At 61.6% G+C, this 27647-nt stretch overlaps 5 protein-coding genes across 17 annotated transcripts; 2 read left to right on the top strand and 3 right to left on the bottom strand.

The window, feature by feature from the left end:
• Positions 1-940: 940 nt before the first annotated feature.
• Positions 941-12512, bottom strand: CEP85 (centrosomal protein 85). Of its 9 annotated transcripts, none has more exons than XM_087760942.1 (14): positions 12471-12512; positions 10957-11028; positions 10202-10360; positions 7243-7967; positions 6469-6602; positions 5449-5590; positions 4896-5081; positions 4390-4542; positions 3982-4136; positions 3348-3468; positions 2836-2886; positions 2642-2749; positions 1751-1979; positions 941-1472 (listed from the first exon to the last, which is right to left on the bottom strand). In XM_087760942.1, the coding sequence occupies exons 2-14, from the start codon at positions 11009-11011 to the stop codon at positions 1309-1311; spliced, it is 2382 nt and encodes a 793-aa protein (XP_087617068.1). In that variant the 5' UTR covers positions 11012-11028; positions 12471-12512; the 3' UTR covers positions 941-1308. The 9 variants fall into 9 exon arrangements, with proteins under 9 accessions (XP_087617068.1, XP_087617072.1, XP_087617071.1 ...); XM_087760946.1 differs by having other exon boundaries at positions 5473-5590; XM_087760945.1 differs by having other exon boundaries at positions 10208-10360.
• A 365-nt stretch (positions 12513-12877) lies between these two features.
• On the top strand, positions 12878-14601 carry LOC148055402 (uncharacterized). Its single transcript, XM_087760963.1, has 2 exons — positions 12878-13842; positions 14393-14601. Exons 1-2 carry the CDS (start codon positions 13134-13136, stop codon positions 14599-14601), a joined length of 918 nt encoding a protein of 305 aa, XP_087617089.1. The 5' UTR covers positions 12878-13133.
• On the bottom strand, positions 14369-21662 carry CNKSR1 (connector enhancer of kinase suppressor of Ras 1). Of its 4 annotated transcripts, XM_087760940.1 has the most exons (22): positions 21561-21662; positions 21026-21183; positions 20382-20572; positions 20222-20306; positions 19951-19992; positions 19600-19866; positions 19457-19516; positions 18967-19035; positions 18435-18554; positions 18185-18270; positions 17765-17941; positions 17544-17677; positions 17291-17454; positions 16991-17021; positions 16714-16886; positions 16558-16631; positions 16098-16169; positions 15926-15999; positions 15616-15680; positions 15426-15540; positions 15012-15193; positions 14369-14927 (listed from the first exon to the last, which is right to left on the bottom strand). In XM_087760940.1, exons 1-22 carry the CDS (start codon positions 21610-21612, stop codon positions 14727-14729), a joined length of 2592 nt encoding a protein of 863 aa, XP_087617066.1. In that variant the 5' UTR covers positions 21613-21662; the 3' UTR covers positions 14369-14726. The 4 variants fall into 4 exon arrangements, with proteins under 4 accessions (XP_087617066.1, XP_087617064.1, XP_087617067.1 ...); XM_087760938.1 differs by having other exon boundaries at positions 17544-17941; XM_087760941.1 differs by lacking the exon at positions 17765-17941.
• Positions 21663-24422: 2760 nt separating this feature from the next.
• On the bottom strand, positions 24423-25752 carry ZNF593 (zinc finger protein 593). Its single transcript, XM_009470919.2, has 3 exons — positions 25505-25752; positions 25065-25127; positions 24423-24894 (listed from the first exon to the last, which is right to left on the bottom strand). The coding sequence occupies exons 1-3, from the start codon at positions 25699-25701 to the stop codon at positions 24753-24755; spliced, it is 402 nt and encodes a 133-aa protein (XP_009469194.2). The 5' UTR covers positions 25702-25752; the 3' UTR covers positions 24423-24752.
• A 122-nt stretch (positions 25753-25874) lies between these two features.
• Positions 25875-27616, top strand: CUNH1orf232 (chromosome unknown C1orf232 homolog). 2 transcript variants are annotated; one of them, XM_087760965.1, is made up of 4 exons: positions 25875-26183; positions 26611-26697; positions 26786-26883; positions 27138-27616. In XM_087760965.1, exons 1-4 carry the CDS (start codon positions 25884-25886, stop codon positions 27394-27396), a joined length of 744 nt encoding a protein of 247 aa, XP_087617091.1. In that variant the 5' UTR covers positions 25875-25883; the 3' UTR covers positions 27397-27616. The 2 variants fall into 2 exon arrangements, with proteins under 2 accessions (XP_087617091.1, XP_087617090.1); XM_087760964.1 differs by lacking the exon at positions 25875-26183 and adding an exon at positions 26378-26502.
• The last annotated feature ends 31 nt before the right edge of the window (positions 27617-27647 follow it).

Here is a 27647-nt window from a genome sequence, read left to right as displayed (position 1 = left end):
ACCTCTTCTCTTGCTCTGACTGAAGCAGAAAACCAAAGAAGTTCCACCCTCAGCACCACAGCGCTGTCACAAGCAAGCACTCAATTCTGCAAAGCTGCCACTAAGGTCGAGGAGGGCTGTGACAAAGCGAACTGCATCCCACGCCGATTTATTTAGAAATCTCGTTATTCAGCGGAGGAACGGGGAGTTGCCAGAGAACAGGGGGCAGGGCTGCAACAAAGCCCGAGCGGTCGCTGCCTTGCAGGCACCGGGAAGAGCCTCGGGTCCAGCTGCACCCTCCTGCCGTGTCAGGCCCACAACGGCTTTCTCCCTGGCAAGCAGAGCACCCAGCAGAGGTGCGTCTCCCCGCTGGCCTGCGGCAGGGTCCCCCGGGGACGCAGAGGCTCCCTGCGGCTCTGGCAGGGGCTACGGACACGCCAGGCTCCCCAGGATCGTTTGCCATGGCTCTAAAGGCTGCTACGAGAAACAGCAGTTCCTCGCCCTGCCAGCAGATGCATTAGGCACGGAGCGGTGGGGGGACAGGAGGTTTCTCTAGCACATTAAGGCACTTCAGCATCAGCCTGCTTCCTCTGCAGTCTGAAACGCGCCCACGCTCAGTGCTGTTCCGGGGGGATAAAAGGCTTAAGGCTTCTGGGGTGACAGTGCCCAGGGGGAGCGTTTTCAGAGTCGTCTTTTAGTGTTGCTTTATTCCCCAACTCCTGTTGGCTACTGAAAGACTCCGGTTGCATTTACCTGAGGAAATCAGGTCCTGCTCCATGAACAGCTACACCAGCACCCAAGCCAGACCAGGGCACACAGCCCCCCCCGACGTAATTAGCACAGCATAACTGGCACACCTGCTTGCCTGTGGAGTCCACAGATATCCCCCGAACGCTCTGATAATCCGCTGGTCTTACTAGTCACACAGGGTCTGCGCAGAGAATTGATCAGAAAGACCAGGGCATACATTTCCTTTTAGTGATGACTTTAACTGTCGGATTTGCATGTTCAGCATCTGACATGCCTGGAAGGCAATTCAGAATTCATCTCCCAGCATCAGAGACCACACCAGCTCCAGCAAACACAGCATAAACACATTCCACGAGATCAAAGCTTCTGCAAAGCCTGACACCGAAGCCCTGAACGATTCCAGTCAGCAGCTAAACACTTCTGGCAACAAACCCCCCGATTTCTCGCGGATTGGATAAGTCACACATCTTGTACCCGAGCAAAGGGATGGTAAAGTGCTGAATAGGAGTTGGGTTGCAGGAGCTCTGGACTCCCGAGGGTTTCGAGTCGTCTTCTCCTGTCTTACTTTGGGAGTGTTCTTTACTGGGTGATGCAGTTGTCTCCCATGTCCTGAGCATATCGGTCCGATATTGCCGTCCTTAAGTCCTCCACCTCTTTGTGAAGCTGTTTTACCTCCACCAGTTTCTTTGCAAGTCCATCAGGGCTCAGCAAGTCGTCCTTCTCCTTGGCAGAGTACTGCACAGCTGTGGAGTCAGAGGAGGGAGTTACCTCACACGCGATTCTGACCGAGGATCGCGCACATTTGCAAGTGAGCCAGAAAAACCAACGCACATTTGCAAAAGAGGTGCTATTTAACATTTGGTTATTACAGCATGCACCTTTAGAGCTAGCTAACCACAGAAAGAAGATTCAGAATCCCAGAGAGATGAGAACCTTCCAGGCTGTAATATATGCGAGTTATTTAATTCTGCCGCAGCGCAGGAACCGAAGGGTTTGCTCCGCCATCACTCTACATACTTACAGCGAATGCCTAGGAGCAGAGAGAGGTTGGGATCCTTGCCCTGAGCCCTCTGAGTGACAATGCTGTAGACAGACTGCAAATCCTGCAGACAACTGGCCAGCTCGCTGTGCAGCTCCTGGGCGAGGCGGGCTGTCTCCGCAGGCAGCGGCTGGGTTGTTAGCTCTGCCTGCCGGAGTCGTTCCTCAAGGGTCAGGTTCTTCTCAATGAGATCCTGGTTCTGCACTGAAAGCTGAACAAACGGACACAGCAGGTTAGTGGTCACTCGGTACAGAGCTAGCACGCTTACAGCAACTTAACGCAACTGCTCGATGACGACAGGAGCGCCGAGGGCAGGAGGAGCTGGTTTACATCGAGCCCTCCAGACTCTCGCCAGATGAGCGACTGCCAGTCCTACCGGGTGTGAGCATTCGGCTTGCCTGGCTCAGACAAGAAGCGTCCCATCACGCGGCACTGTCCCTGCCAGGGCACGACGCAACAGAAGCGGCTTCCAGGAGGCTGCGCACCAGCCGCTCACCCCAGCACCGGCCATCCCTTCCCTCAAGGGCTGCCATCGTGCTTGCCTGCCTTTAGGCTGGAGAGTGGTGCTCAGGCCTGCCCTGCAGCCAGGGCTGTGCTGAGTTTGGACTCCTGCTCGCTGCCTTGCTGCCCCCAGCTGGCAAGCTCAGCGTCCTCCACCACAACCCACAGCCCCGGCTGAAGTTCCCGAGCAACTGCCTTTCTCCTCCTGCTCTTGAGCAGAGAAGAGCTCCTTTCAGAGCACTGACCGGGCCAGCGACTAGCGGGAAGCAGGAGGGGTTGTGCTGCTGACTGCAAATTAAGGGCCCTGCTAAAAGACAATCCCCTGTTTCTTCAGTTGCTATGCTCGGGCACTCTCAACGCTCCTGCTCTGACCTCTTTCACAGCGGTCCGGAGCTGCTGCAGTGCATTTTCTCTTCTCATCGCCTCCTCTTTCAGAGCTTGGCTTGTCCCCTCTTCCTGGGCCACCTGCTCTTCCAGGTTCTGGAACAGACCACGGGAAAGCAGTAAGTCTAACTCGCTTCACAGCGGATTCTCAAGTTCTAGGTCCCTCCGCAGTCACCTCTCACCTTTACTTGCAAGGACAACTGCTCCATCTTCTTCTGCTGTTTGTCCACAATCTGGAATCAAAAGCAGAGGCATCAGAACTGGCCACACAGACGCAGTAATTCCACCAGGATTTCTCCTTGGAGAGGACAGCATCCCCTCTCCTTCCCTTTCCTGTCCACTTACTGCTCTAATCACTGCCTCTGTTAGTAATGGACTTACATTCCCTGATAAAAGGCAGCTGATAAAAGGCACCATTAGAAGCATCAGCTAAAAACAGACCGGAGAAGTTGCATTCTTGTGGTTTTCCTCTCCCCTCTTCTGCATTCTGCAACTTCTCCCCAGTGTTACTACAGGAGTGCATGGTTATCGCACCAAGAACAGCGTAAAACCCCTCGGTTTGGAATTCCAGGAACTGCTGCTTCTGTGCAATTGTGACTGCCTACAACTGCACAAGTCCTCGATTTCATTTTAGTGCCTGGTGTGACTCAGTGGAAGGAACAATGTGTGACTCCCAGTTGGGACAGCCTGTTACCTTCCTGAGGCAGTCGCATTCTTTCTTCAGAGAGTCATTTTCCGTTCTCTGTCTCTCCCCATCCTGGGCAGGGGGTCCTCTCTCTGCATTCTTTACGCACTGCTGCATCTTGTCCTGCAAGCTGAAATGAGCAGAACGCCATGGGAAAGCCAGCTTTATTTGGGGTGTTTCCCTCACTAAATATGATGCGGTGAATGTTTTTCCTATCAGGTGTCAGTGTTGCCCTCTTTGCATCCCAGCTTGCAAACTGGGGTGTGAAGGAAGGAGTCCCTCTCCCTGGACACAGCCCTGCCCATGATATTGGCACATTTGCAGAGACGCAACGATCGCGGATTACGTAGGTCTGTTTTGCAAGGAGTTACAGTTGAGAGCAATAGCCCGAGGACACAGACAAACCCAGGTGACAAAAGAGGGCCCCCCCTTTCTTTCAGCCATCTGGTTCTGCTCCCACCCTCCACGGCTGGCACGCAGAGTTTGAACGCGGTGTTTTGGCGAGCGCTCACATAATCACCACAAATCCACGGTGACCTGGTTCTGACAGGTGGGACAGTGGCTGTGCTGAATCATCACTGCTCTTGCGCAGCGCTTACTTCGGTGCCAAGATGAGGCTTATTCTAACCCTCCAGATTTTTACCTGCGCACAGTGGAAAGCAGCTCCATTTCCTTGTGTTTTTGGGTTTCTAGCTGCATCTCTTGCTCCCTGAAAGCAGCCCGGACGTCTCCAAGCTCCGTTTCCAGTGCCAGCACTGTCTCCTGCATAGCAGTACTCTTCAGTTCAGATTCCTTCAGCTGCAACGAAGACCATCACAACACTCTAGAGACCTCCCAGGGTTTCCCCACACACACCATGTTTCAACCACACTTGCGAGGCAGATTTTTACTACTGCGTGGCAATTCTCAGCTATAGCTCGGAACATTCCTCCTCCAAAAAGGTGAGACCACGACTCTACTTGGGCAGCTGCCCAGGGGATTATCTGCAGCTATAGGAAAGCCACCTGAGCAGGTATGAAGAGCTACCACCACGACTCGGAGGAAGTGTTACCTTCTGACTCTGTTTCTGGTGGTCCTCAAGGGTTGGTAGATCAGCCAGGTATCGTTCCAGGGTCTCAATTCTCTGTTGTCTCTCTCTGCTTTGTTCAGATTCCTTCTGGCATTTCTTTTTAAGATTATTAATGTGTTTGTCTCTTCCCTTTACCTGCAGGGACAGTCATATACAAGTCAGTTTATATAATTTCTTGTCCATTCTTCAGCCCTCTAAGCCCACTCATTTACCTTTTTGTACAGCACAACACCAAAATACAAGATCACTAACTCAGCAGCATTTCTGCTCACTCAGCTAAAGACAGGCTTCTTCTCTGGTTAAAAGAAGAGGTACTGAAATACTTCTAACTGCAGGAGGAAGGGCTTTTGCTTACAAACCAAACAATTCTACAAGGAAATCGGAAAATACCTACAATAACACACTGCCCCAGAAAACTTTCACCTACGCACTACATTGACTTTTAGCTTCTTGAAGAAAAAACACCTTCCCATCTCACAGGATCATACCCTTTCTTCCTGTTTCTTCAACTCTTCTGCATGTTTCTGCATAGTTTCCTTCAGCGATTCCCGGATCAGCTTTGCGTCCACCTCTGCAGCAGCCAGTTTTCTCTCCAGTTCAATCTTTTCCTTACTGAGGGATTCAGTCTTCTCTGCGAACTGTGCTCGAAGAAACGTGTTCTCCCGCTGCAGCTCCTGCGAACAGCCAGCCCGTGAACCCTGCCCGCCAGCGCTAAGTCAGGTGCAAACTGGCACTAAGCAGCTGCACTGCCTCGGAGCCGCGTTCGCAGCCCTCCCAATTCCCAAGCGTCATTCAGCCCATCTCAGAGACTGCAGTGTCTGAAATAGCACTTGTCAGCGCTGTCAGGTGCTTGCATCACTAGCACGGCTTCTGAACAAACCATAGCACTTCAGGGCTTGAACTCTCAAGAGTCACAGACCTCGGGGATGCCAGGTGACCAGCACCCCATACAAAGGAGAGCTTTACTCTGCATAGCCCTCCTACTCAGGAAACACCTAACGAGAAGTGGCAGGGCTGTTGGATTCAATACATATTTCTTACCGACACCCTGCTGCACCCAACTACCTGCATTCTCAACATGTAGACATCTCCGTAGGGTGCTGGACAGCCAAGCAGGGCACTGTGAACCTGCAGTTCACTTTCACGGACCTTCTGCTCCAACTGGGATATGTGTTGTCGTTGTCTGTAAAAAACACCAAACAGGTAATACGCTGCTCTCAAACATACAGCAGAGAGCAACACAACACAACAGTGCCACCACTACTCTAATGCTCCACGCAGCAACGCGCAGAATAGAAAGACAACTCTGCACCTCAGAACTGACCTGCAGAGCAATAATCTGAAAGATGTCCATTCTGACTTTTTTACAATTGCTATTAACTTTTCTTCCTTCCCCTCCCTTCAAAGGCTTCCCCCCAGCAATGATTATACATAATCACCGGCAGTGCTAGGTTAACGGTTGGACTTGATGACCTTAAAGGTCTTTTCCAACCTAAACGAGTCTGTGATTCTATAAAACACACAAGCCTTGCATGCTTTGGAAGAGCCAGCTTGGCTGCAGAGCTTATGAGTAAAACGAACAGACAGAGGACTCAAAATGAGCAAGCAGAAGACATATTTACAGTCCAAATGCTGAAGGTAGTTTTCATGAGGACTTACTGTTTCCAAAAGCTGATGAACCACTAGCGTTAGGTATGAGAAGTGTCGTTTGCCAGCCCAGACTCACAAAGAACAAATTTAAAATAAAGATCTCAAAGAGCTCCCAGACAGTCCTCAAGCAAAAAGGCAGTATTAGACAGAAATCTTTATCCTTTACAAAACACAGAAAACCATAACCGAAGTTGATTCATTTGAACCCTTCAGGGTCACCATCCTCATTCCAAGAGGAAGGGGAGGAGCGCTGTTCTCAAAGGTCTTTATGTTCTTCTTTGCAATAAAGCAAGCTCAAGCAGGTAAAAGGGACTCTGAGATATGAGCTTTCCTCGGTACTTTCAAAACCCTCCCTTTCCAAAAGGAAAAGCACTGGAGTCCTTGAACCACGTGTCAGTACCAAACTCTCACCTGTCAATGAGAAGCTCTTTCTCCTTGAGCAGGTTTTCATTGGAGTTCAGCATATTGATCCACTGAGCTGGATCAGGCGTAGGCAGCGACGGAGAATACATGGAGGGATGGTGGCAGGCGCCTCCATTTTGTAACTGGAAAAGGAGACAAAACGAGGAGGGAGAGGTTTGTGCTCCACAGAGGTAATTGCAACATTGCTAGAGCTATTTTGCACACTGTGTGCTCATCTGCATGCCAGGACATAGCTATTTCAGTCTCTGTCGATGTCCAAGAACAAGTAACTTTGCCCAAGCACAACTGGAGATTAACAAATAATTTTAGACCACTGTGCTAGCTCACTGGAAACAATTTGTCTCCATTAGGGTACAGCCGGTGGGAGGTGATAAACAAACTGTTCCCATCTAATAAACTGCAGTTAGTTTTACGCGTCTTAAAAAAAAGCCTCTTTCCTAATTCTAGACACAATACAATTATTCTAGAAACTGTTAAGAACTTCTTGGCGTGCTTTTTCTTTCCAGTTTCTAGAGGACAGGATATTTCACCTCCTGATCTGAACCACTGTGCAGTGCTGTAACGTAATACAGGGCTGCTCGACATAAGCAGCACATCAAACGATACCTGTGACACCACACGTGAAAACAGACCATTAAGAGACTTCTGGTGTAAGACAGGGAGAAGCACGAGACATTTTCCCCCTTGCTTCGTAAGTCTGGGGCAATGATTCATGACTAAAGAGACAGGAAGGGTTTCAAACACATACAAGCAGCTCCCTACCTGCATTTGCTCTATTTGGAATCGCACTTTCTCCAGCTGTTGTTTCCAAGCATTGAGCTCGCAGACCCTCTCGTGCGGATGTAGCGTGCAGGCTTCTTGCATCCATGCTCGAGATGAAGGAGTTACAGGTTTTGAAAAGAAATTGTTGGCCTGGAGTCCCGTTGGCATCAGCCTGCTCCCGCTCGGCCACGTTCCGTCCTGGGGCTCACAGGCTCCGTTAGCCCCTGCCGCTTGCTTACTCTCGGGCAGCACCTTGTAGTGGTCCTTTCCTGCCTCAGCTGCCCCAGAGTTCGGATTGAACTTCTGGAACCTGTGGAGAGGGTCAGTGCACAAACTATCCGGAAAGAGAGACTGGTTAAGGGTGCGCTCGATGGCAGGGGTGTCAAACTTCCAAGTATCTTCTGTTCTCATGTGATCAGAAACGGGATGCCAGGATTGCTCAAAACCATTTTCCCCTGAAGTCCTGTAGAGACGCAAGAGATCCCTGGGCGGCACCTGAGACGACTTTGCGGCATTAAAGTCTCCGTTTCTCGTGAGCCCTGCGTGTTCGGAGGCAGGTCCTGGCATAGCAGGTTTTGGAGCACTCTGCGAACAGCCCTGCTCTCCCGCAGAGCACAGCTTGGAGGGTGAGGCGCCCAATGTAGAAGGCATAACATGGGCTGTTGGGATGGTCACTTGGGTTTTGATGGGCTGGAATGAGGAACCGTTACTGGAATTGCAGAAGTCTAGGGAAAGAAGAAGAGTGATGCTCTCATTACAACCCTGAAAATATTCTGACGTGAACAGCCATTCCTCTGACGAACAACTTTTCAAAAGAATTTTTAACAGCGATTCTTTTCCCCCTGAACACGTCCTCCTAAGCCGCAGCAGCACGACCACGGCATACCTGGGCTCCCCCTCACTGCAAGTTTCGGGAGCCTGTTGACATTCTCCTACCACCGTAAACCACGGGGAGAATCCAAGTTTAGTTCAGTACACATTTTTAATCCCTTGTTTTTAAGCTACTCTAGTATAATCTTAAATCAATAACATTATCTTTCTATAGGTTTAGAAATCAAGTCCCTTAAGTTGAATAAAAGGCTGAAACTTACTCAGCTGAACACTGAGACCTTGATTCTGTTCTGCCCGTCCCACAGCTCAGCGACTCTGAACCGTAACCAAAGCTAACTGCAGCCTTCACTAAGCCCATGATGAGCTTCAGACATAGCTGAACACGGGATCACCAAGCAGCTGACCTTCAAACTCCTCCAGGACACTGCAGAAAAAGAGCTTTTTCTAGAGGCGAGGGTAATGGCTCTCGCCTTATTGCCACAGGAAACGAGATAGAGTTCAGCGCACGCACCCCAGCGTGAGCCCGTCCTGTCCGGCGGGCACCAAACCTGGCTACATGGAAATGCAGGGCTATTCTTAGCAACTCTCAGATTTCAATACAGCAACAGCAAGAGCTGAGAAAGGCAAACAGCAAAGTGCCTGTTCCCGCTCCTCGTCCCGATACGCCGTGTATCACAACAATTCCAGGTTTCTCCCAGATACACAAACTTGTTTTCTTCATGGGTTTGGCTAAAGGCCCGTCCCCACGTGATGTTTCTTTAATCCAACATCAGGGCTGCAAGGTCACCCTTCCACCTGTTTGTAACCTCAAAGCATTGCTACAAGAAGGAATAAAAGGTTACAATTTGGATGGGACCAGAACCAGATTCTGCAAAGACCATCATCAAACGGCAGGAAAACGATCACAATAAGGGCACAAAACCCTCTCCTCAAAAGCGAGCGCGAGGGGGAGAAAATATCTTGGACATTACTTGGCTGTGCCTAGGAGCTCCGGAGAACAGCATGCTACCAAGCAGTCACAAGCACATTCACCTTGGCAAACGGAGGAGAGACAGTACAATTTCCTTTTACAGCCCCTAAATTTATAGCCCAGTATCACCGTCAGGAACTCGCGTTCTCTGACCAGCACGCCACGTGCGGATGCTGCAATCAGTTCCTTGAGTGTGCTAAGGGTCATCGCGACGTTTCTGACTAACGCACTGGCCCGAAAGTCGGCGTGGTTCAGCCAGCTGCCAGTGCCGCAACCCAGCCTCAGCTCTTACAAACAAGGCTACGACATGACGAGCGTTCAGAGGGCGATTTCCAAAAGGGCCATCGCCATCTCCCCTGCCCTCGGCGGGCAACTGGATATTTTATTATGCCGAGAGGCTAAACACTTAAACAGGCACTCTAGTGATATTTCTAGCAATATTTTCACAAGCCAGACCTTTTCAAAAGCCTTCATTTCAACTCGCACATTATTAAGATCTATGGCCCATTCAAAAGGCTCAGGGAAGCTTGTGACACACGTGAATGTGTGAGGTTGTTTTAAAGAACACCCCAGACTTCCTCGCTGCTGAAAGACGAATCAGTGAATCAATAGTGGCTATGTCAGTTTGATGGGTGAAGATGAAAATACAGGTGGAAAGGATTGCTGGGACAAGCAATTTCACAGAGCGTGCCGCAGCTGAGGGCGAGGCTGCAGCATTCTCCAGCGAGAAGCACACAGCTCTAGCGCTGGGGAGACTTACGCACAAAGGCACGCTGATCTGAAGTCTCGAGAGGCACCCATAAATTATTTCTTAAAAAAGATAAATGACACAACAGACTTGCTGATAAATCACTTGTTGGTCAATATGAACCAGCAAATCACCAAAGGGGCTCTTTTAGTCAGTTAAAAACGCTTACTACAGTTAAGAGGACCAAACTAGCTTCCAGAAACAGCAGGTCCCTTAATCACTTGTTTGTATTTCAGGCAGCGTATCTCTGTACCGAGGCACTGGTTTTGAAACAGTCTCCAAACGTCATTACAGATTCTGCTCTCCCCAAGTTTTACATTCTAGGGTTCGGTAATATCGAGCTATTTAATCCTTGTCGATCTTCTGAGAAAACTTAGAGTCTTTGGCTGTTAGTGTGACCCCACGCTCACCATCACCTTCGGTGCTGTCCGAGCAGGAGGTCCCGATGCCCCCATCCCCGCTGTCGGCCACGCTTGAGCAGCGACTGACGCGGCTCTGGAACTTCACAGACAGCATCGGTGTTTTCCAGTCAGTCTCCAAGAAATGACCCTTCTGACTGGTGCTGGGATCTGCAGAGAAAAAGCCAGGGATACTTACGTTTTAGCCAACAGACTGAAAAGCCTTTTAATACACCTAATTAAGCCATACCTAATTCCCCATGCTACCAAAAACCAAACCGACCCTCGCTTGACTCCCTGTATTGTTGCTAAAGAAATCTCTTTTACAACAGGAAATGGCAGCAAGTACAGAGAAGTCACATAATATCAACAGGAGACTGAAAATCAGTCTTATTACGGCAGTCAGGATGCAAAAGCAGTTAATTATATTCCCATTGAGAAGCTTGGCGATATTACACCCAGGCGATGCTCTCAAACTAGAAAGAGCAGCAGCAGTGTTGGCACCCAGCAATACTGGTGAAGATACATTTTTGCATTAACTGTTAAGAACTCTTTCCAATTTATCAGTTATCACTCAAGAGATAGGTTCGTCATCAAATGATTCTCTACCCTTGGATACCCATGCAATTGTTTTATTTTGCAGGAATAAGACTTTTTTTTTTTAATAAAAAGCTTTTTGGTAAAGGACTCTTCTCAGGGCCACATCTCTCCTCACAGACACTGAAACAGGGTCCGACAGCGACGCGGCTTTAACGGACTGTCCTTACCCGATGGATTGTTCTGCTGGAGCATCAGGTCTGGATGTTTCTCAAGAGCAGCCATCTTATCTATCCAGTGAACTACAGGGCAATAAACAAAAATCATAGTTTAAATCAGCATAAACCAAACCCCGTTCCCACTAACCAAGCAAAGGGTACACACGTCAGCTGCTCTTCATTCAGAGTAACGCGGTATTTCAGTTAATCAGCACCTCCTCCCAAGGGCCCCTCTGTTTCATCCCCGCAGCAAGAGGCAAGACTTGAAAACCCCTTGCAGTTACTGTAGGTTTGCTTCGCGCCTGGGAAGCGAGGAGAGTTCCTGCTTGCAGCGTTCTCCGGGCACGCACCAGTTCAGCAGCGCCTCTCAACTGGGGCATGTGTTATCCCCATCGTAGTTACTGACAGCGTCGGTCACCGTCGTACCTACATGCTGGCTTTACGTCTACAGACACTAAAAATTTCCCTTTAAAAGTCTTGACTCCAAACCAGTTCATTTCTGCCCTCTGTAGAGGTCACTGAGCAACTACCTGCAGAAATGCAGTCATTCAAAACTTCGCGTTGCTGTGCCATAAATGGCAACCGTTATCTATCCGCAGCTTTGGTTTAATTTATCTGCTTATCCCAGTACTCCAGGCAGTGAATTTCCCGCCTCTGATGATGGGAATGGAATTTACAGCTCTCGGGCTTCCCCGTGGAAATTCAAGGCCTCTCACCTCTCCACCAGTCAAACACTAAATCCTCGATTACCAGCTCTTACAGATTTTTGCTTAACTGATTCAAAGAGCTCACAGAAACCATTAATTCTTAGAAAACATACGTATACAGATTTTACAAATAGGATAGCATCAGGAATACAACAGAATAGTGAACCAGAAGCAGCATGGCACTCAGTGAAGAAATAAAACACTTCTAGCTAAATGTAGTGCTTATTATGCTTAATTTGGGTATGTTTCAGAAATTCCTGCGTTTAAATCTCGGTCTCCAGCACTACAGTCAGCTTTAACAGGGAAATTCAAGCGTGGGCTCTTGAAATAAAACAGGCAAAGCCACCGAAGCGTTCCCGCCTCCCCCAGCGCCTCCCTCGCAGCCCCGCACCATCCTGCACGGCCCCCTCCCCGCAGCGGGCACGGGGCAGGCCCCGCAGGGCACCCGGGAAGCGCTTTACCGGGCGGAGGGGGGGCGCCGGTGCGCGGAGCGAGGCAAAGCCAGGATGCGGGAGGAAGCCCCTCGCCCCCCAGAAGGGGACGGGAGAACGGCGATGCGGGTGCAGGGAGGGCAGAGGGGAAGGCGGCTGACCCCGAAGGGGGGGCAACGGCCTGGAAGGCGCAGCCGGACCCCGAGGGGCCGGACCCCGAGGCGCAGGGGGAGGCCGAGCCGCCCGGGCCGGAGGAGGAGGGATGGTTTCACCGAGGGGAGCAGAGGGAGCGCTGCTGCCCCACGCCGGGGCCCGCCCGGTGAGGCCCGAGGCCCGAGGCCCGAGGCCCGGCGGCAGAACGGCTCCCGGGCAACCCCGAGCCCCTCACCTGGCTCCGCCGCGCCGCGACCGTTACCGCCGCGGGGGGGCGTGGCAGAGGAAAAGGGGCGTGTCCCTGCCCGCCCCCCTGCCCCGCAGCCTATCGGGGGCGCCGGCCGCGCCCCTGCTCCTCGCTCATTGGCTCTTCCGAAAGCTGATTGCCCCGCCTTCCGGCGGAGGAAACTGACCACAGCCGCCACCCGTAGGGCGGGGCCTGGCGGAGCGGCGCCGGCCCGGTCCCTGCGCCTGCGCAGTGCCGAGCGCCGCGGCGGCGTGGGGCCCGCGGGGCCGGCCTGGCTCAGCTCGGCCCGCTCCGCTCCGCTCCGCTCCGCTCCGCTCCCCAGTGGGGCCCAGCCCTGCCGTTGCCCCCACATGCCCTTACCCCCGCGGCCCGCACAGGCTCCATCACCCCCTCAGGGCCCCGCGTCCCCCAGGGCCGCCCAGGCCGAGGGGCACGGCCCCCAGCTCGGCCCCCTCACGCCCGGCTGCCCGCAAGGTCAGCGCTGCGCCGGGTGCCGGCAGCAGAGGGGCCGTGGCGCTGGGCCCTTCGTTATGCCCGGCCACGTCGGGGCTGCTCACGCGTGGCGCGGGGTCACCTTCCCTCCCCGGCTCCGCGGGCAGCGCCCGCCCCGCCCGGAGCAGCGGCACCGCCGGCAGCGGGGCCTCGCCGGCCATGGGGACCCTCTCCCGGGCGCGGGGGCTGGCGCTGGCCCCCAGGGGCTGGGTGCTGCTGCTGGCGGCCACGGCCACCCCGCGATGGCGGGAGCTGCCCAAGCGGCCCGGCTACCCCCGCGCCCTCTCCTTCAGCGACGGCCTCTGGGAGAGCTGCGTGGAGGCGCTGGCCCAGCCGCGCCCGGAGGACACGGCCCATTTCTGGCCCATGCGGGTGCTGAGGGCGGCCACCGGGGGCTCGCTGCTGCTGGGGGCCCTGGCGTGGGCCCTGGCCATGCTGGGGGCACGGTGGTGGGCCCTCCCACCACGGCCCAACCTGGTGGCCGCTGCCGGGCTCCTGCTGACGCTGGCGGGTGCCACGTACCTGGGTGCCGCTTCCTACATGGCTCATCGGGTGCTGCAGGAGTTGGCCAGCCCGCAGACGCCCCCGCTTCCATCTGGGGACGTGTCTCTACCTGGGCTGGAGCGGCGGCGGGGCAGAGGTGCTGGCTGGCGTCTGCCTGGCCCCCAGCTTCTGCAGGAAGAGGGGGTTCAGCGGGGGGCCAGCCGCGGCCCCGCAGGAGGTGGATTATTGAGGTGCTGGGACCGGTTCCTGCCGCGAGCATCACGGGACGATGCCGCTCGCTGTGGGGTGGCAGCGGCTCCTCAGCCTCCCGCCGTGGCCGTCCTGCAGCCCTGGAAGCCCCTTGGACCATCACTGGGTGGAAGAGGTGGGTCCATTTCCCACCTTTACCTCTTCACTCCTAATGTTTCACTTGAAAGCAGGCGTTCTTGCCTGTTACTTGATTGTGCTTTAGTCCTTCTGCAGGTTTTAGCCCCTGCAGCTGCTGCTAAATAAAGAGCGTCCCCATACCCAGCCGTAGCTCGTCTGTGAGGGGCCGGGTGGCACAGGCAGGGGCAGGACCTGGCCACCATCTCCAGGCTGACCACATCTCCTCCCCCCCGCCCCTTGTGAGCTGCACAAAGCCCCCAGCACACCCCAGCCCCCCTGGGACACCTTCCCCGCTTCATCGCCCTCCCTGGCCTCGCAGCGCCGTCGGAGCCCGTCCCTGTCCCCCCACCCCACGGGCGGGTGCCATCGCCCCCCAGCTGGGCTGGCTCGGCGCACGGGGAGAGGGGAGCAGGGCACAGAGGGACACCACAACCCCGTAGGGATGGTGGCACCTGCCACGGGTAGGGGCTGGCTGTCACCGCAGGGATATTAAGCACCAAGAAAAACCACAGCACAGTCAGCCCTCATCGACACCGTTTTATTTACAGCAGAAGAGACCCTGGCCAGGACGGCTGGCGGCACCACGCCGGCGTGCGCGGCGGGGGCACGGTCCTCCAGGAAAAGGCCCCCGTTGCCAACGTGCAGCCGAGGCAAAAAGTCCTTGAAAAAAGCAAGACCCACTGCAACATCCCGTCCCAGGGAGGGGGGAATGGAGCAGAAGCCAGTTGTCCTGCGGCAAGTCCACGCTGGGGGCTGAGTCTTCAAAAATGTCGCCAATCCCCCCACGCCCCCACCCCAGCACAGGCAGAGCGCCCGCTTTGCTCCCGCGGCACCCTGATTTTTATCGGCAACGATTCGTGCCAGAGAAGTCCCAGCGGGGTGTCAGGGTTCGGCCGCCTCTTCGGGGGGGCTGTGCTCGGCCCCGAGCCCCCTGTCGCCATCCCGGCCCTCCTGCCGTGCCCACCACTCCTGCAGCTCCTGGTACAGCTCCTGGTGCTCTTCTTTCCAGCGTGTGAACTTCTCCGAGGTGAGCGCGGCGTCGCTGAGCAGCTGCTCCAGAGCCTGCAGCTCCACCAGCTTCGCCTGCCGAGAGGAAGGGCACGTTTTGGGGTGGCTGTGCAGGGGGCAGGGGACTTTGGGGGGGTCAGGGGGCCGCGGGGGTCCCACCTTGAGCGTGCTCTGCAGCGCCCGCACCGCGTGCACCTTCTCGTTGATGCAGGGGTTCTTGTTGCGCCGGACGAAGGACTTGCGGCACTGCTCCTGCGTCAGGAACCGCTGCCGCCCAATGAGGGACACCCCCCCCTGCTTCAGGCACCGCATCAGGCACTCGAGATCCTCCTCGGCGGGGTCTGGGCGAGGAGAGGGGGCACCGTAGGATGGGGGCAGCCCCAAATCCCGGCGGGGCTGCCCCTGCCCATGACCCTGCCCCAAGAGTATCCCGACACTACATGGGTGACGCTCAAATACATCCCCGCTCGAGTTACCCCCCAGCACACACACACACACAAAAAGGTGGCCCTAACTTGGGTTAAAGGGTGCACACGAGGTGACAGGGTGGCAGATGTCACCCCCAGCACCTACCCATGGGCGAGCAGGGCCGGGGGCTGCCCTGGGGGCTGCTGGCTGCGCTGCTGGGCTCGCTGCCGGCCGGGAAGAGCTGCGCTTTCTCTGGGGCATTTTGCAGCTTCTTCTTTGGCTGGGGAAGAGACGGGGCGGGAGGTGAGACGAGGATCTCCCATCCCCTCCCCGGATCTCCCACAGGGCCACTCACCGAGTCGCAGCCCTGCCTGGGGCACTCGTCATCGGGGTCCTCAGCTTCTGTCTCGCTGTAGCAGTCTGGAGGCCACGGGGGGTTGGTGGGAGCGGGAAGCCCCAGGCTGTGCCCCCAGCCCTCCTCAGGGCTGCGCATCGCCCCAGCCCTCCTCTCAGGGAGCGTTTCTCACATTGCTCCCAGATCACGGGCAAAGCTCCCAGCGGTCCCGTGCAGGGGCTGCAGCACCAGGCATGGCCGCCCCAGAGGGACCCCCAGCCTGCGGCTCCCCCCAGGGTCCCCATCTCCCCCCCCAGGAAGGGCCCGTTACCTTCCTCCCTGTCCGGGACCGACTGGTGGGCCAGCGCATACTTCGTTTTGGCTGTTATCAGGCGACTGACCCACCTGGGGAAAGAAAGGATGGACAGACAGACTCGGAAGGTCACGGCCAGCCTGGTGTGGTGGGACCGGCACGGGCTGTCACCAGCTGGTGTGTTACTCACATGCTCAAATCAGCCAGCGTTTCTGCGGCAAAGACGAAGGGCTTGTATCTCTGATGGGAGAGCTGGAACACGCTGGAGGGGGACAAGCCTTTGCTGCTGGGGCTACGCAGCACCGGAGCCAGCCCCGAGCCCCCGTCCAGCCTCCCCTGCGCTGCAGCCCCCCTGTTTCGACCCAGCCCAGGGGTTTGGGCTTTTCCCTGCCGTCGGAGATGCTCCGGTCCTCAGCCCCGGCCCAGATAACACCGGTAGCGCAATGCACGTCTTGCTCAGGGCACGGTCTCCCGTATTGCACGACAGCCGGCCCTGCCAGCACTGCAGGGACCCCACCGGCCCCACGGGGACACCACTGTGACTGCAGGGACATGCAGGTGGGACCCAGCTCATCGGCATGTGCCCGTGGGACAGCATCCTCCCCTCCACCGCCAGCTGGGAGGTCCATGGTGAGACAGACCCCACTCACTATTTCTTCTTCTGCTCCCTCGTGCTCTCCAGGTCGTAGGTGGCCACGTTGATGAGACCTGCAGCCTTCTCATCCTGCGAGGGAGAAACGGCCGCATTCACCGCCTGCCTCGGCTGCCCCAGGTGGGGACCGAGGACACCCAGCATCCCCACTCACGTTGGGGTGGTGGTACCAGTAGAGCGTGTGGCCCTTCAGCACAAACCAGCACCGCTTCCACTTCTGGGCCATGAAGGCCACGTGGTCCTTCTTCTTCAGGAGCCAGCCATCGCAGTCCACCCGGCCCAGGTCCCGGCACGAGACCCGCCGGCGGCTCAGCCTGGTCGCCACTCCTGCTGGCCACAGCGTTGGGGGGGTCAAGAGCAGGGAAGGGGGAGCAGGGGGGAGAGCCCGGGAGAGCCCCCAGCCCCGTCTGCCCCAACAGGGTCCCGCTCACCTTTTGGTCTGCGTCCCGTCTGGGGGCTGCCCTGGACGGGGAGACAGGGACGGGAGGTTAGGGATCAGGCAGGGAGGCAAGGGCACCGCAGTGTTAGCCAAGCCCCCCTCAAGCAGCACCTCAAGCCCTTTAAGGACCCCTAACTCGCACACCCCGCAGCAGCAAGCTCAGAGGGGAACCCACCCCAGGGATGGGTGTTTTGCCTCCCAGCTTGGGCAGGACATGAAGTCCTGCGTGTACCCCACTGATGTCCCCCAGGGCCCCCCCGAGGCTCAGCGCTCCTCTCCCACCAGCTCTCACCTCCCCGGGGAGCCGGCTGGGCTCTCTGCCCTCAGCCCCCGCGGCAGGGGCTGCCGTGGGGCTGAGCTCCGCGGCGCAGGGTCCGGCAGCAGCGAGGGTGCCCGGGGAGCACGAGGTGCCCGGCGGGGTGCCACCCTCCCACGCTGCCTCCTCCTCCGCAGCACCTGCAAGCAGCGAGCGGGGCTGCAGCCTCCCATCCATCCCGGGGGAGAGACCGCTCAGTCCCCAAACACCCTCTCCGCTCCCCTCCTACCGCGGCCAGGCAGCACCCGCAGCTCCCCCACGGCCGCCCCAGGCAGCCTCAGGTCCTGCTCGTCCTCTCCGTCCTCTTCGTCGGAGGCAGGGTCTGGCACCGAGTCCGGCCCCGAGTCCAAGTCGGCAGCAGCGCTGGGGGATAAAGGGATCCCTGAGCTGCAAGCCCCCTCGGCCGCCACGGGGGTCCCGCTTTCAGGCTCCAGCCGGCCCCACACTTGCTTGGGGCACCCGTGGTTCTCCCTGCCCGAGGAGGAGCAGGGCTGGAGGCAACGTGGCGGCGGTGGCTCAACACCGGCTCCACCGGCCTCCGCGCTCCCCGGCAGGGTCCAAGCCCAGCCCGATGGCTTCTGCCCGGCTCGCCCGCACTGCCGCCAGTTCCGCGCACGCCTTTCCATTCTGGGAGAGAAGGGTCATGTCTAAATATAGTTTCAACCCCATTAAAGCGTTACCAAGTGAATGAATTACAAACACAACCACTTTTTTTCATTCCTTAAGACTACTGGCAGCTTCCCGGGCTGCTCACAGGCAGCTGCCACGCTGCAGGCACCTCTCCCCCCAGAACGAGCTGGGAAGGGGCCTCGGGTGCACCCAGACACCTCCGTGCTGGCCGGGCTGGGGGTGTCGGGGGACGGGGCTCACCTGGAGGTCAGGGACACGGGGCTGCCCGGGCACTCGCTGCTCCTGGTGCCGGGGGGATCCACAGCATCCGAAAATGCTCCTGGGAGCTGCGGAGGGAGCATCAGGGCCAGCCCGCATCCCACCATGGTCGCCCAGGGCTTTAGGGACCACCAACGTGATGGGAGATGTCTGGCTCCAAGCATCCTTGCCTGGTTCCCAGCCCAGCCCAGTGCAGCACTGGAGCTGTACTGGGAGCACTGGGATCACTCACCTGCTGCCTGGGAGAGGGGGGCGAGCCGAGCAGGTCCAGAGGGATCTTCTTCAGCACCAGCGTCACCCCGCTCGCCTTCTCCAGCAGCTTCTTTGCCAGGTTGACGCGCGTCCAACCCACCTGCGCAGACACCCCGGTGAGCCGCAGCCCGGCCTCGCGCTGCCCCACGGCCGCGTGCGCCCTCCCCAGCCCCACGGCTCCCGCATCCTGAAAACCCTTCCCGGCTGCAGCTCCGGCGTCCCCCACGTCCTCCCTGGCCACAGATCCACATCCCACGGATCTCCCCGGCCACGGCTCCTGTGTCCTGCAGATTTCCCCAGCCGCAGCTCCCATGTCCCCCAAATCCTCCTCCGCAGTGGCTCCCGCATCCCCGAAACCCCCCCAGCAGTGGCTCCTGTGTCCCCCAGACCTTTCCCAGCCGCAGCTCCTGCGTTCCGCGGATCACAGCTCCCGTGTTCCCCCGAATCCTCCCAGCCCCGCAGCTCCCCGTCCATGACCCGACTGCCGAAACCAGCACCACTCCCCGACTCACCACGACCTGCTCGTTGACCTGCACGATCTCGTCTCCGGGTAGGACACAGCCCCCGTGGGCAGCCAGGGCCTGGGGCAGAGGCAGGGTGGGAGCGGGGTGCCCGGCCCCCGCTGCTCACCGCTCCCCCCCAGCTAATTCGCGCTCAGGAGCTCTCCCGGCTGGGAGGAACCGGGGGGGTTAACCATTAACCGGCAGCCTGACCTTGCACAGCACCGGCCGGAGCGGCTGGTGGGATCGGGGTGGGGAGGGGGGCTCCCACCCTGGCCCAGGCTGTGCTCACTCGTGGGACGAGTTGCATGGTCTCAGCTGCAGGCAGCCACCCCAAGCTCTGGGCTGGGGAGCGCGGATTAGGGCCCCCAGAGGCTCACAGGATCCAGCCGGATGGGGGGCAGCGGGGACGGGTGGTATTCCCCACGGCAGGCGCTAAAAGGGGGTGACTGAGGGACAGGGTGGCACGGGAGGGTGGCAGGCTGGGCAGCCCCTCACTCACCTCCGAGGTGGTCGCAGACACGAAGTGCAGGCAGGAGCTGGTGGAGGTGATCTCGAGGCCCTGGGGGGGATGGGAGGGAGGCGTGAGCGGGGTGCAGGGGGTGCGAGGGGGGCCCGGCGCAGTGAGGTGCGGTGGGGACTCACCAGCGGGGCGGTGGGGAGCGGCGGGGTGCCAGGGGACAGCAGGGGCCTCCCCCACGGGCTGGGGGGCAGCGTCGGGGTGTCAGGGGATGTTGGGGGGCTCCCCCACAGGCCAGGCGGCAGCGCCGGGGGGTCGGGGGACATCGGGGGGCTGCCCCGCGGGCCGGGGGGCAGCGACAGCCCCACGCGCTGCAGCACAGCCCTGCAGTCCAGCAGCGCCGGGGGGCTGCAGCCCACGATGCTCTCGCAGATGCCCACGATGTGCTGGCACTGCGGGTGACAGCGGGGTCTGAGGGGGGCCCTGGCAGCACCGGGCCCCCCATGCCTGCCACCCCCTCCTCACCCAGCGCTTACAATCCGCAGGATCCGGCCGTCCCTCTCAGCCGCGGGACAGTCCTGGGGGGACAAGACGCTGAGCTGAGTGGGACGGGATGGCTCAGCCCCCTCCACCGCGGCTGGGGGGCCCTGCGGGGAACCCCCCCGGACCACATCCCCTCTCACCCCAGCTCTCCCCCCCTCCAGCAGGCAGAGCTTTGGGGGACAGGAGAGCAGACGGCTGGCTCCCCACCCAACACCGTGCCCATCACCGTGGTCTCGGGGCAGCGCGGCCGCCCTGGGCACCCACCGCCTGCAGCGTCTCCGCCAGCTGGGCGCAGAGCGGGACAATGTCCCGGCTGGCCGAAAAGTCGTTGAGGGTGGAGAAGAGGTACCTGGAGGGGACAGAGAGCTCAGCCCCAGGTGCCGGGGGCACCCAGCACCCACGGGTGCCCTCACCCGCCCCGGACCTGTTGAGCCAGGAGAAGAGCCCCTTGGCAGCCCCGACCAGGTCGACGACGTGGGCCAGGAGGGTGAGGGGAGGTGGCTGGGAGGCAGTGCCCGCCGGCAGCCCCCCCAGCACCAAGCTCTGGGTGCCCTGCGCCAGCTCCCGCAGCCTCTCCGTCAGCGTCCGCAGGCTGGTGTTCACCAGCCCCGCGTCCTGCGGCGGGGGACATGGATGCCAGGGGACGGGAGGGCAGCAGGCGTCTCCGGGGTGCCCCCACATCCCCATCTTCACCCAACCCAGGGTGCCCCTGAATCCCCCCTCCACTCAGCCCGGAGTGTCCCCACATCCTCCCCCTCCAGCCCAGGGTGTCCCCATGTCCCCCACCTCCACCCAGCCCCAGGTGTCCCCGTGTCCCCCCCCCCACCAGCCCAGGGTGTCCCCATGTCCCCCACCTCCACCCTGCCCCAGGTGTCCCCGTGTCCCCCCCCTCCACCAGCCCAGGGTGTCCCCCTGTCCCCCACCTCCACTCAGCCCCGGGTGCCCCTGTGTCCCCCCACCTCCAGCCGAGGGTTTCCCCATTTCCCCCCTCCACCCAGCCCCGGGTGCCCCCCACGTCCCCCCTTCCGCCACGGGAGCCCTGCGGCACCCACGGGTGCCGGCACTCACCAGGGCGCGGAGCTGCTCCACGGCCTCCAGCAGCAGCTCCTGGTGCCCCAGGCGCCACACGCCCAGCGCCTCCAGGGCCCCCGCCGACAGCCCCAGCAGGTCGGGCCCCGCCAGCCCCCAGGCCTCGAAGGGGTACCCCTGCACCGCCGCGTCCAGCCCTGCCCACAGCCCTGCCCTAGCGCCAGCCGGACACTGGGGGGGCCCAGCACCCCCCCACTGGTGTCCCCACTGGTCCCCGGTCGGGTGACCCCAGGGGTGACGCCTGGCTGCTGGGAGGGCCCTCTCCGTGCAACGAGTTCGCCCGGTCTCAGCCCAGATGGCGGGGATGGCCGGGCCCCCACCCCACCCAGATCCAGGGACTGACCCACCCCAGGGACAAGGGGCGAGGGACGGGAAATGGCTGCCACCCCCCCAGCCATGCCAGCTCACCCAGATGTCCCCAAGCCAGGGACAACCCGCCTCAGACCCCCGCCCCAGGGCCAGCAGCGGGGTCCCCTCCCTGTTGGGGGGCAGCCGGGGCACGGGGAGGCCTCACCTCGGAGCCAGGCGGCCACCTGCACAGGGCCCCAGGCACCCACGGGCTCCATGGCGGCCAGGCCGGAACCGGCGGCGGGAGCGGCTGCTCACCTGCGCCAGGGACGGGCGGCCCCATTGGCGCACCCGCGTGCCGCTCACCACAGCCTCCTGCCGCGCCCGGGGCCGCCCGCCCAGTACGGCCCAGTACGACCCTGCGGGGCGAGGCCCCACCACGCACCCCAGTGAGTCACGGGCCGGACGGTGACGCATGGCTGCCGAAACCCCCTGGGGAAACGGCACCCGCCCAGGGAACCCCCCCAGCCTCAGTTTCCCCTCAGCTGTGAGATGAGGTGTCCCCCCAACCACTGCATGCAGCGAGGGCTGAGCCCCAGCAGAACTCATGGCACTAGTGGGAGTCCCCCAGGAGCCGGGTGCCCTGTGGGCACAAGGTTAGGCCCCACAGACCCCCATGAAAGCCTGGGGGGAGCCCCTGCTCAGCCCCCTCCCCACCGCCTGGGGATTTTGGGGGGTCACACCCTCCCCCAAGGCACAATTCCCACCCCTTCCTTTGCCGGTGGGGAAACTGAGGCAGGGGGCAGCCCCTCTGCAGGCCTGCATGCGGGCTGCTCCCTAGCTGAGCCCAGCTCTCCCGTCCCCCCAGATCTGACCCGGGCTGGCGCTGGCCCCCCCGCCAGCGCCTCGGCGCCCGTCTCCCCCCGCCCCGGCGTGTGCGCTTGGGGGAGCAGCGGGCGCTGATCGCGGCTGACAGCTGCTCGGCGCTCGCCGGGTGCGTGCCGCCCGTTCCGAGGGGGCCGCGGGGCCGGCAGGCGGGCAACAGACGCAGACACCCTCCTCGCGGTGGTCGGGGCAGGGGGTCCCGGGGTTGGGGGGGACCCAGCCCCGCTGCTGCTGCTGACCCACGAGGCCTGATCCTGCTGCTCCCCGCCGTGCCATGATCATCCGCCCCAGACGCTTAACCCCGGGGTACTTCCGTCTGCTCCAGGTAAGGGGTGAGCGGGGTGGGGGGAGCCCACAGGGACCCCCAGACCCTGCCCGCGCTGCCCGCCAGGTTGCCGCCCGCGGGAGCCATGCCCGGCCGTACCCCGGCTCCAGGTCAGCAGCAAGGGTGCTGCTGCAGGACTCCCACGAGCACTGCATGGGGCACCCCTGGGTGCCTGGGGGGGCCACAAAGCGGCCCCCATCGCTCTTACACCCCTGGTGGGCCCGATGGGGATGGTCAGGGCACGGCCTCAGGTCCCCCGTCCCTGTCGGGGTCTCGCAGCGCTCCCCTCTCCTCTCCTCTCTCCCCCTGCAGATGCAGCTGGCAGCGGGGCGGGGGGCCGAGCCCGGGGGGCGGCTGCTGACCCCCCTGGCCCTGCTGCTGGCGGCCGCCGGGCTCTGCCTCTCCTTCTACAGCACCCGCAGGATGGCCGGCCCCACCAAGGCCCCCCCAGAGCCGTGAGGAGGGGGCTGGCGGGGCCGGGCCCCACGGGGGTGCAGGGGACCCCCTCCGCCCGCTGGCCCCCACCCGAGCGGAGCTGCCGCCTGCGGCAACTTCCCAGCTGATCTGCGCCACGTCCAGCCCTTCCCTGGGCAGTGGGACGCCCCGGGGCCGGGGACACCCCCTCTGTCCCCCTGTCTGTCCCCGCTTTTGGGACCTGGTTCTATGACTGGGATGGAGAACAGAGAAGCCACCTCCCGGCTCCAGAGCTGCTGGCTGAGCCCCTGACCGAGCCGCTGCGAGACACCAGGATCCAGCCACAACAAGACCAGAGGCGGAACAGACAGACAGACAGATGGTGGAGCCGGCTGCTGCATCCATCTCCATCTTCCCCCAGAAGCAGAGGGGCCCGGGGGGCCCCTTGCACCCCACTGGCAGCCATGCAGCCCCTACCCATCCCTGCGGGGCCGGGCTGGCTGGGAAAGGAGGTCAGCACCGAGCGCCGTTAGGTAACGCAGCGGGGAGGGCTGGGACCGAACCGGCCTCTGCCGCCGCGGGCGGCGGGGGGAGACGGGGCCAGGGGCTCAGCGATGCATCCCGCTGGGATGGGGTCTGCAACCCTCCCGACCCCTCGCACCCACCAAACCCGCGCTGCAGATTGAGTCGCCTCCATCTCCCCGTGCCGGGGGGGGGACACAAATCCGGGCAGGCTGCGTGGAAATAAACCCTTTCCTGCCGAGCACAGCCGCGTTGTCGTGCTGCCTTTCTGCTGCTCCGGCCCAGCGCCCCGGCCCCGGCTCAGACAGAGGGATGAACCTCCGGCCCGAGGGTTTTGCTGCCGGGGCTGCATCGCGAGACCCGCGGTGGCATCGTCACACAAAGTCCCCCAAGGGCCAGGCAGGCAGAGGCAGGGTCACCGGCAGGATCACAGGAGCATCAGGCTGGTGGACGTGACGGGGAGGCTGGATCACGGCACACAGGCAGCCCCAGCCCTCTAGGAAGATGAAATCACTTGCAGGCCTTGGGTTTTAGGGGACAGGAGCCTCAAAGTGTCCCTGCTGAGGGGACACCAGCACTCCCCTCTCAGGCCCAAACAGGCAGGGCCGGCACCACAGCGAGCTGCTCGCTACAGACCCAAGTGCTTGACGAAGGGTTCACTCAAGCACATATTCCCCCCAAAAAAGCAGCCCCGTATCTGCTACCAGTAGCCAGGAGCCCCCTGCCAGGAGGGCGAAGCAGAGGGAGCTTTACCACCCTGCCAGCGCAGGAGCACCGGGACGAGGCTGCTCCTCCGGGCTGGCACAGACGCGGGCAATGCTTCCCTTTGCGTGATCGGGAAGAGCACAACACCGAGAGGTTGCCCTGCACCTCGAGGGGCGGCTGCCGCCCTCCAGCCAGGCCCTGGGTCACACTCACAGAGAGCTCTCGACATGGCCAGCCTGTTGGTCGACATATTTTAATGGACGAGTCACTGGGGTCAACCTCTGACCCAAGGAGAGAGGCCTAAAACCGCTCTAAAAGCAAAGAGATGAGCGCACAGTCACGCCAGCACTTCGGGAACGAGCGGCTTGCCCCTTCCCCGAGGAGGAGGACACGCAGCGAGGGCACCCGGGGTCTCGCTGGCTCCTTCTCCTCGTTAGCGCTCCGGCGAGGAGGGCTGCCAGAGCAGCGGTGCCTTTGCTCGCTGGCGGGCTGCGTTGCGGCATGTTTTTCTCACAAAGCTGAGGACAAAGACGCCTTTACGGAGCCGCCCGGCCCCTCAGTCCGCGCTCAGCTGGACGCCTCCATCTCGGTGACCTCCTCGAGCGGCTGGGTCTGCACTTCCACCTTCTTTGGGGGGATGTAGGAGCCCATCCCGGCGGCGCGCTCTGCCTCCTCCTGCGTGTACGGTGCCTCCCGCAGCTGCTTCAGCCTGCAGGGAAGGCAGAGAGGAGGGCTGAAGCCTTCCTGCCCGGCTCCTCAAAACACGACCGGCCCTGAGCTGCCACGGCCACCCGCCTCACCCCGAAGAAGCCGGGGCGGGGGGCCGCAGCCCGCTCCAGGGCAGGGCACGGGCCCACAGGGCGGCTCGGGGCCCCTTACCTCTTCTTGTGCACCTTGGACCTGAAGTGCTCCTTCATGCTGGTCAGGTCCACGAAGTAGCGCCTGGGGGGGACGAGAGGCTGGGGGTCAGCGGGCCCCGAGATGGGAGCGGGGCTGGGGAGAGCCCTCCCGCGGGGCCGGGGTCCCCCCACACCCCTGGGGCCAGTCCCCCAGGGGCCAGGGTCCTCCCTGAGACCAGGACAAGACCCCTCGTGGGGGTGAGAGCCCCCCTCGCCGGGACCAGCCCCCTCCCCAGGAGCCAGGGACCCCCCCGGACCAGGACAACCCCTCCCAGGACCAGGGATCCCCCAGCACCAGGGATCCCCCCAGCACCAGGGACCCCACCAGCGCCAGGGACCCCCCCAAGGGCTGGAGCCCTCCCTCCCCAGCCCCCCCCGACCGGGACACCCCCGGTGCGGGGACCCCCCCGACCCCCGTACGCGCAGTGCAGGCAGTAGAACTGGGCGCAGCCCGGCAGGTCGGGGTCGGGCTCCTGCCGCAGCAGCCGCGCGGCGTTCTCGGGCTGCAGGTCGCCGTGGATCTCGTCCAGGTCGCGGCGGCGTCGCTTCGTCTTCAACTGCCGGGCCAGCGAGTGCGCCCGGTGGGCGCCGGTGCGGCGGCCATTGCGCGGCGACATGGCGGACTCACGCCGGCACCGGGCTCCGCAGTGCGCAGGCGCAGGCGGCTGCAGGCCCCGCCCCGCGTCGCTACGCCCCGCCCACGGAGCGGCAGTCTCCGCCCACGACGCGGGAGACCACGCCCGTGGGGCACCAGGCCGCGCCCCCCCGCTCAGCCGCCGTAGCCACCCTGGGCCAGCGAATGCCCTCGGGGCACAGCCACGGCCCCGAGGGACCCCAGCGCCCGGCGGCAGCCGTCCCCTGCTGTCCCCGCAGCGGGGCACAGCGCCTGGCCTCGGGGTCCGGACCTCGGGGCCTGCGCTGCCCCGGTCACTGCTGCGATGAGCTGGGGAGGGCTCAGCGCGCCCTGTCCCGGCACCGATCACGTTTCCTCCCCCCGGGTGATCCATTACGGATGGGGACCCACGGCGGGGGGAGCGCCCAGCCCCAGCCCCTGCCCCGCTCTGCGGGCTCGGGGCGGCCCCGGCCCTGGGGGGCCCCTGTGAGCGAGGGGCACTGGGGGGCTGGGGCGGGGGGAGGTTTGGGGGCGGCCGGAGCAGCCGCCCCCGCGTTGCCCCCGCTCAGGCCGGGCTCAGGTTCCCCTTTGTGCATTGGAAGCGGCCCCTGAAACTTTAATGAAGCCACCGGATCGCCGGGGCGGCGCGGGGGGGCCTGGCCCCGCACCCTCCCGCTCCCCGCGCCTGCCGGCTCCCGGCCCCGCCGAGCCGCTCGCCATGACCCAGGCCTTCTGGCGGCTCTACAAGGCCAAAGTGCTGCAGACCCTGGGGGGGGCGCGGGCGGACGGGGCGCTGCAGGAGGAGGTGGGACGGGGGGTACCGGTACGCCTGGGGCCCCCCGAAGCGGGGTGGCCAACCTCCCTTCCCTCCCTCTGCCTGCACCCCGGCCCTCACCTGGGGGCTTCGTTGCAGGGAGACCCCCCCGAGCTGATGGAGGCGGCCGAGCCCCCCACGCTGACGGAGGAGGCACCCAGCCCCGTGGCCCAGCTGGCGCGGAAGGTGAGGAGGGGGCCGGGGGAAGCGGGGGGCCGGGGGGGCTGCGGGGACCCGGAGGTCCCCGGTGAGCCCGGTGCCGCCTCCCCTGCAGGTGCAGGGGGTGGGTGCCCGGGGCTGGCGGACGCTTTCGTCCCTCTTCGCCCGTGAGGACGAGCACCAGCTGCTCAGCCCGGAGCCCTGCGCAGACCAGTAAGTTGCAGCTCGGTGGGGGGGACCCCAGAGCCTGGATCCGGCCCCCGGGAGCTGCTGAGCCCCCGCATCCTCCCGTCCCATCGCCTGCATCCCCCTCCCCTGCCTGTACCCACGGGGCTGGGCTGGGGAGCGGCTGGAGGAGCCGGCATGGAGAGGAGACCTGGGGGGCTTGGGGGTCCCAGTCCTGGCCACTGTGGGACCTGGTGAGAAGGGTCCCCAGCCCGACATCCCCGTCCCCGCTCTCTCCCCAGCCCGCTGGCCGCCTCGCCGCCCAAGCCACCCCCCTCCGAGCAGGCACCCGGCTTTTGGGATCTCTTTGCTACCAAGTGGCAGCAGGCGTCGGGGATGGAGAAGGGGGTGCCCCCCCCGGAGCCGGGCGAGAGCCCCGGGGAGCTGCCGGGCGACGATGGCAGCGACCTGCGGGAGCCGGAGGAAGGGGCCTTCCACTGGGGCTTCCTGGCCGGCAAACTGGCCGAAATCCGCAATAAAAATGCCCCCAAGGGCAACTAGGGGAGGAGGCGCCGGCCGGACTCTCCAGCAGCGCGGGCGAAGCCCCACCGCTGGCAGGCAGCCCCCTGCCCACGCCGGGTGGCTCCGCGGTGGGGTTCGGTGACGTGTCTGCACTAAAGACCCCGAGGCGCCCCTTGCCCCGAGCCCTGCCTGGTGCTTTCTTCACCCTCGCCCCCGCCCTGGCAGCCCCGTTGGCCCCGGAGCAGCACGGCCCCGCGGTGGGGATGGGGATGGGGATGCGGATGGGGAGC

The sequence above is a fragment of the Nipponia nippon genome, unplaced genomic scaffold, assembly GCF_047370975.1.
Source record: "Nipponia nippon isolate SJK-2023a ecotype South Korea unplaced genomic scaffold, ASM4737097v1 scaffold_23, whole genome shotgun sequence".
Taxonomy (NCBI): domain Eukaryota; kingdom Metazoa; phylum Chordata; class Aves; order Pelecaniformes; family Threskiornithidae; genus Nipponia; species Nipponia nippon.
This window is presented reverse-complemented; position numbering and strand designations above follow the sequence as displayed.

Coding starts and splice junctions, on each gene's coding strand:
- ZNF593 (XM_009470919.2), bottom strand. CDS start 25,701: ATGTCGCCGCGCAATGGCCGCCGCACCGGCGCCCACCGGGCGCACTCG. Junction 25,128..25,504: donor TTCTACTGCCTGCACTGCGC/GTACGGGGGTCG, acceptor CGTCCCCCCCAG/GCGCTACTTCGTGGACCTGA. Junction 24,895..25,064: donor TCCAAGGTGCACAAGAAGAG/GTAAGGGGCCCC, acceptor CCTTCCCTGCAG/GCTGAAGCAGCTGCGGGAGG.
- CEP85 (XM_087760942.1), bottom strand. CDS start 11,011: ATGGCTGCTCTTGAGAAACATCCAGACCTGATGCTCCAGCAGAACAAT. Junction 6,603..7,242: donor TCCAAATAGAGCAAATGCAG/GTAGGGAGCTGC, acceptor CTCCTTTTCCAG/TTACAAAATGGAGGCGCCTG. Junction 1,980..2,641: donor TCCGGACCGCTGTGAAAGAG/GTCAGAGCAGGA, acceptor CCGTTTGTTCAG/CTTTCAGTGCAGAACCAGGA.
- LOC148055402 (XM_087760963.1), top strand. CDS start 13,134: ATGGGGACCCTCTCCCGGGCGCGGGGGCTGGCGCTGGCCCCCAGGGGC. Junction 13,843..14,392: donor ACCATCACTGGGTGGAAGAG/GTGGGTCCATTT, acceptor TTTTATTTACAG/CAGAAGAGACCCTGGCCAGG.
- CUNH1orf232 (XM_087760965.1), top strand. CDS start 25,884: ATGCCCTCGGGGCACAGCCACGGCCCCGAGGGACCCCAGCGCCCGGCG. Junction 26,184..26,610: donor CCCGGCCCTGGGGGGCCCCT/GTGAGCGAGGGG, acceptor GCTTCGTTGCAG/GGAGACCCCCCCGAGCTGAT. Junction 26,884..27,137: donor CCGGAGCCCTGCGCAGACCA/GTAAGTTGCAGC, acceptor CTCTCTCCCCAG/CCCGCTGGCCGCCTCGCCGC.
- CNKSR1 (XM_087760938.1), bottom strand. CDS start 21,612: ATGGAGCCCGTGGGTGCCTGGGGCCCTGTGCAGGTGGCCGCCTGGCTC. Junction 18,271..18,434: donor CCCCCTCTCCCAGGCAGCAG/GTGAGTGATCCC, acceptor CTCCCTCCGCAG/CTCCCAGGAGCATTTTCGGA. Junction 16,632..16,713: donor ACTGGTACCACCACCCCAAC/GTGAGTGGGGAT, acceptor TCTCCCTCGCAG/GATGAGAAGGCTGCAGGTCT.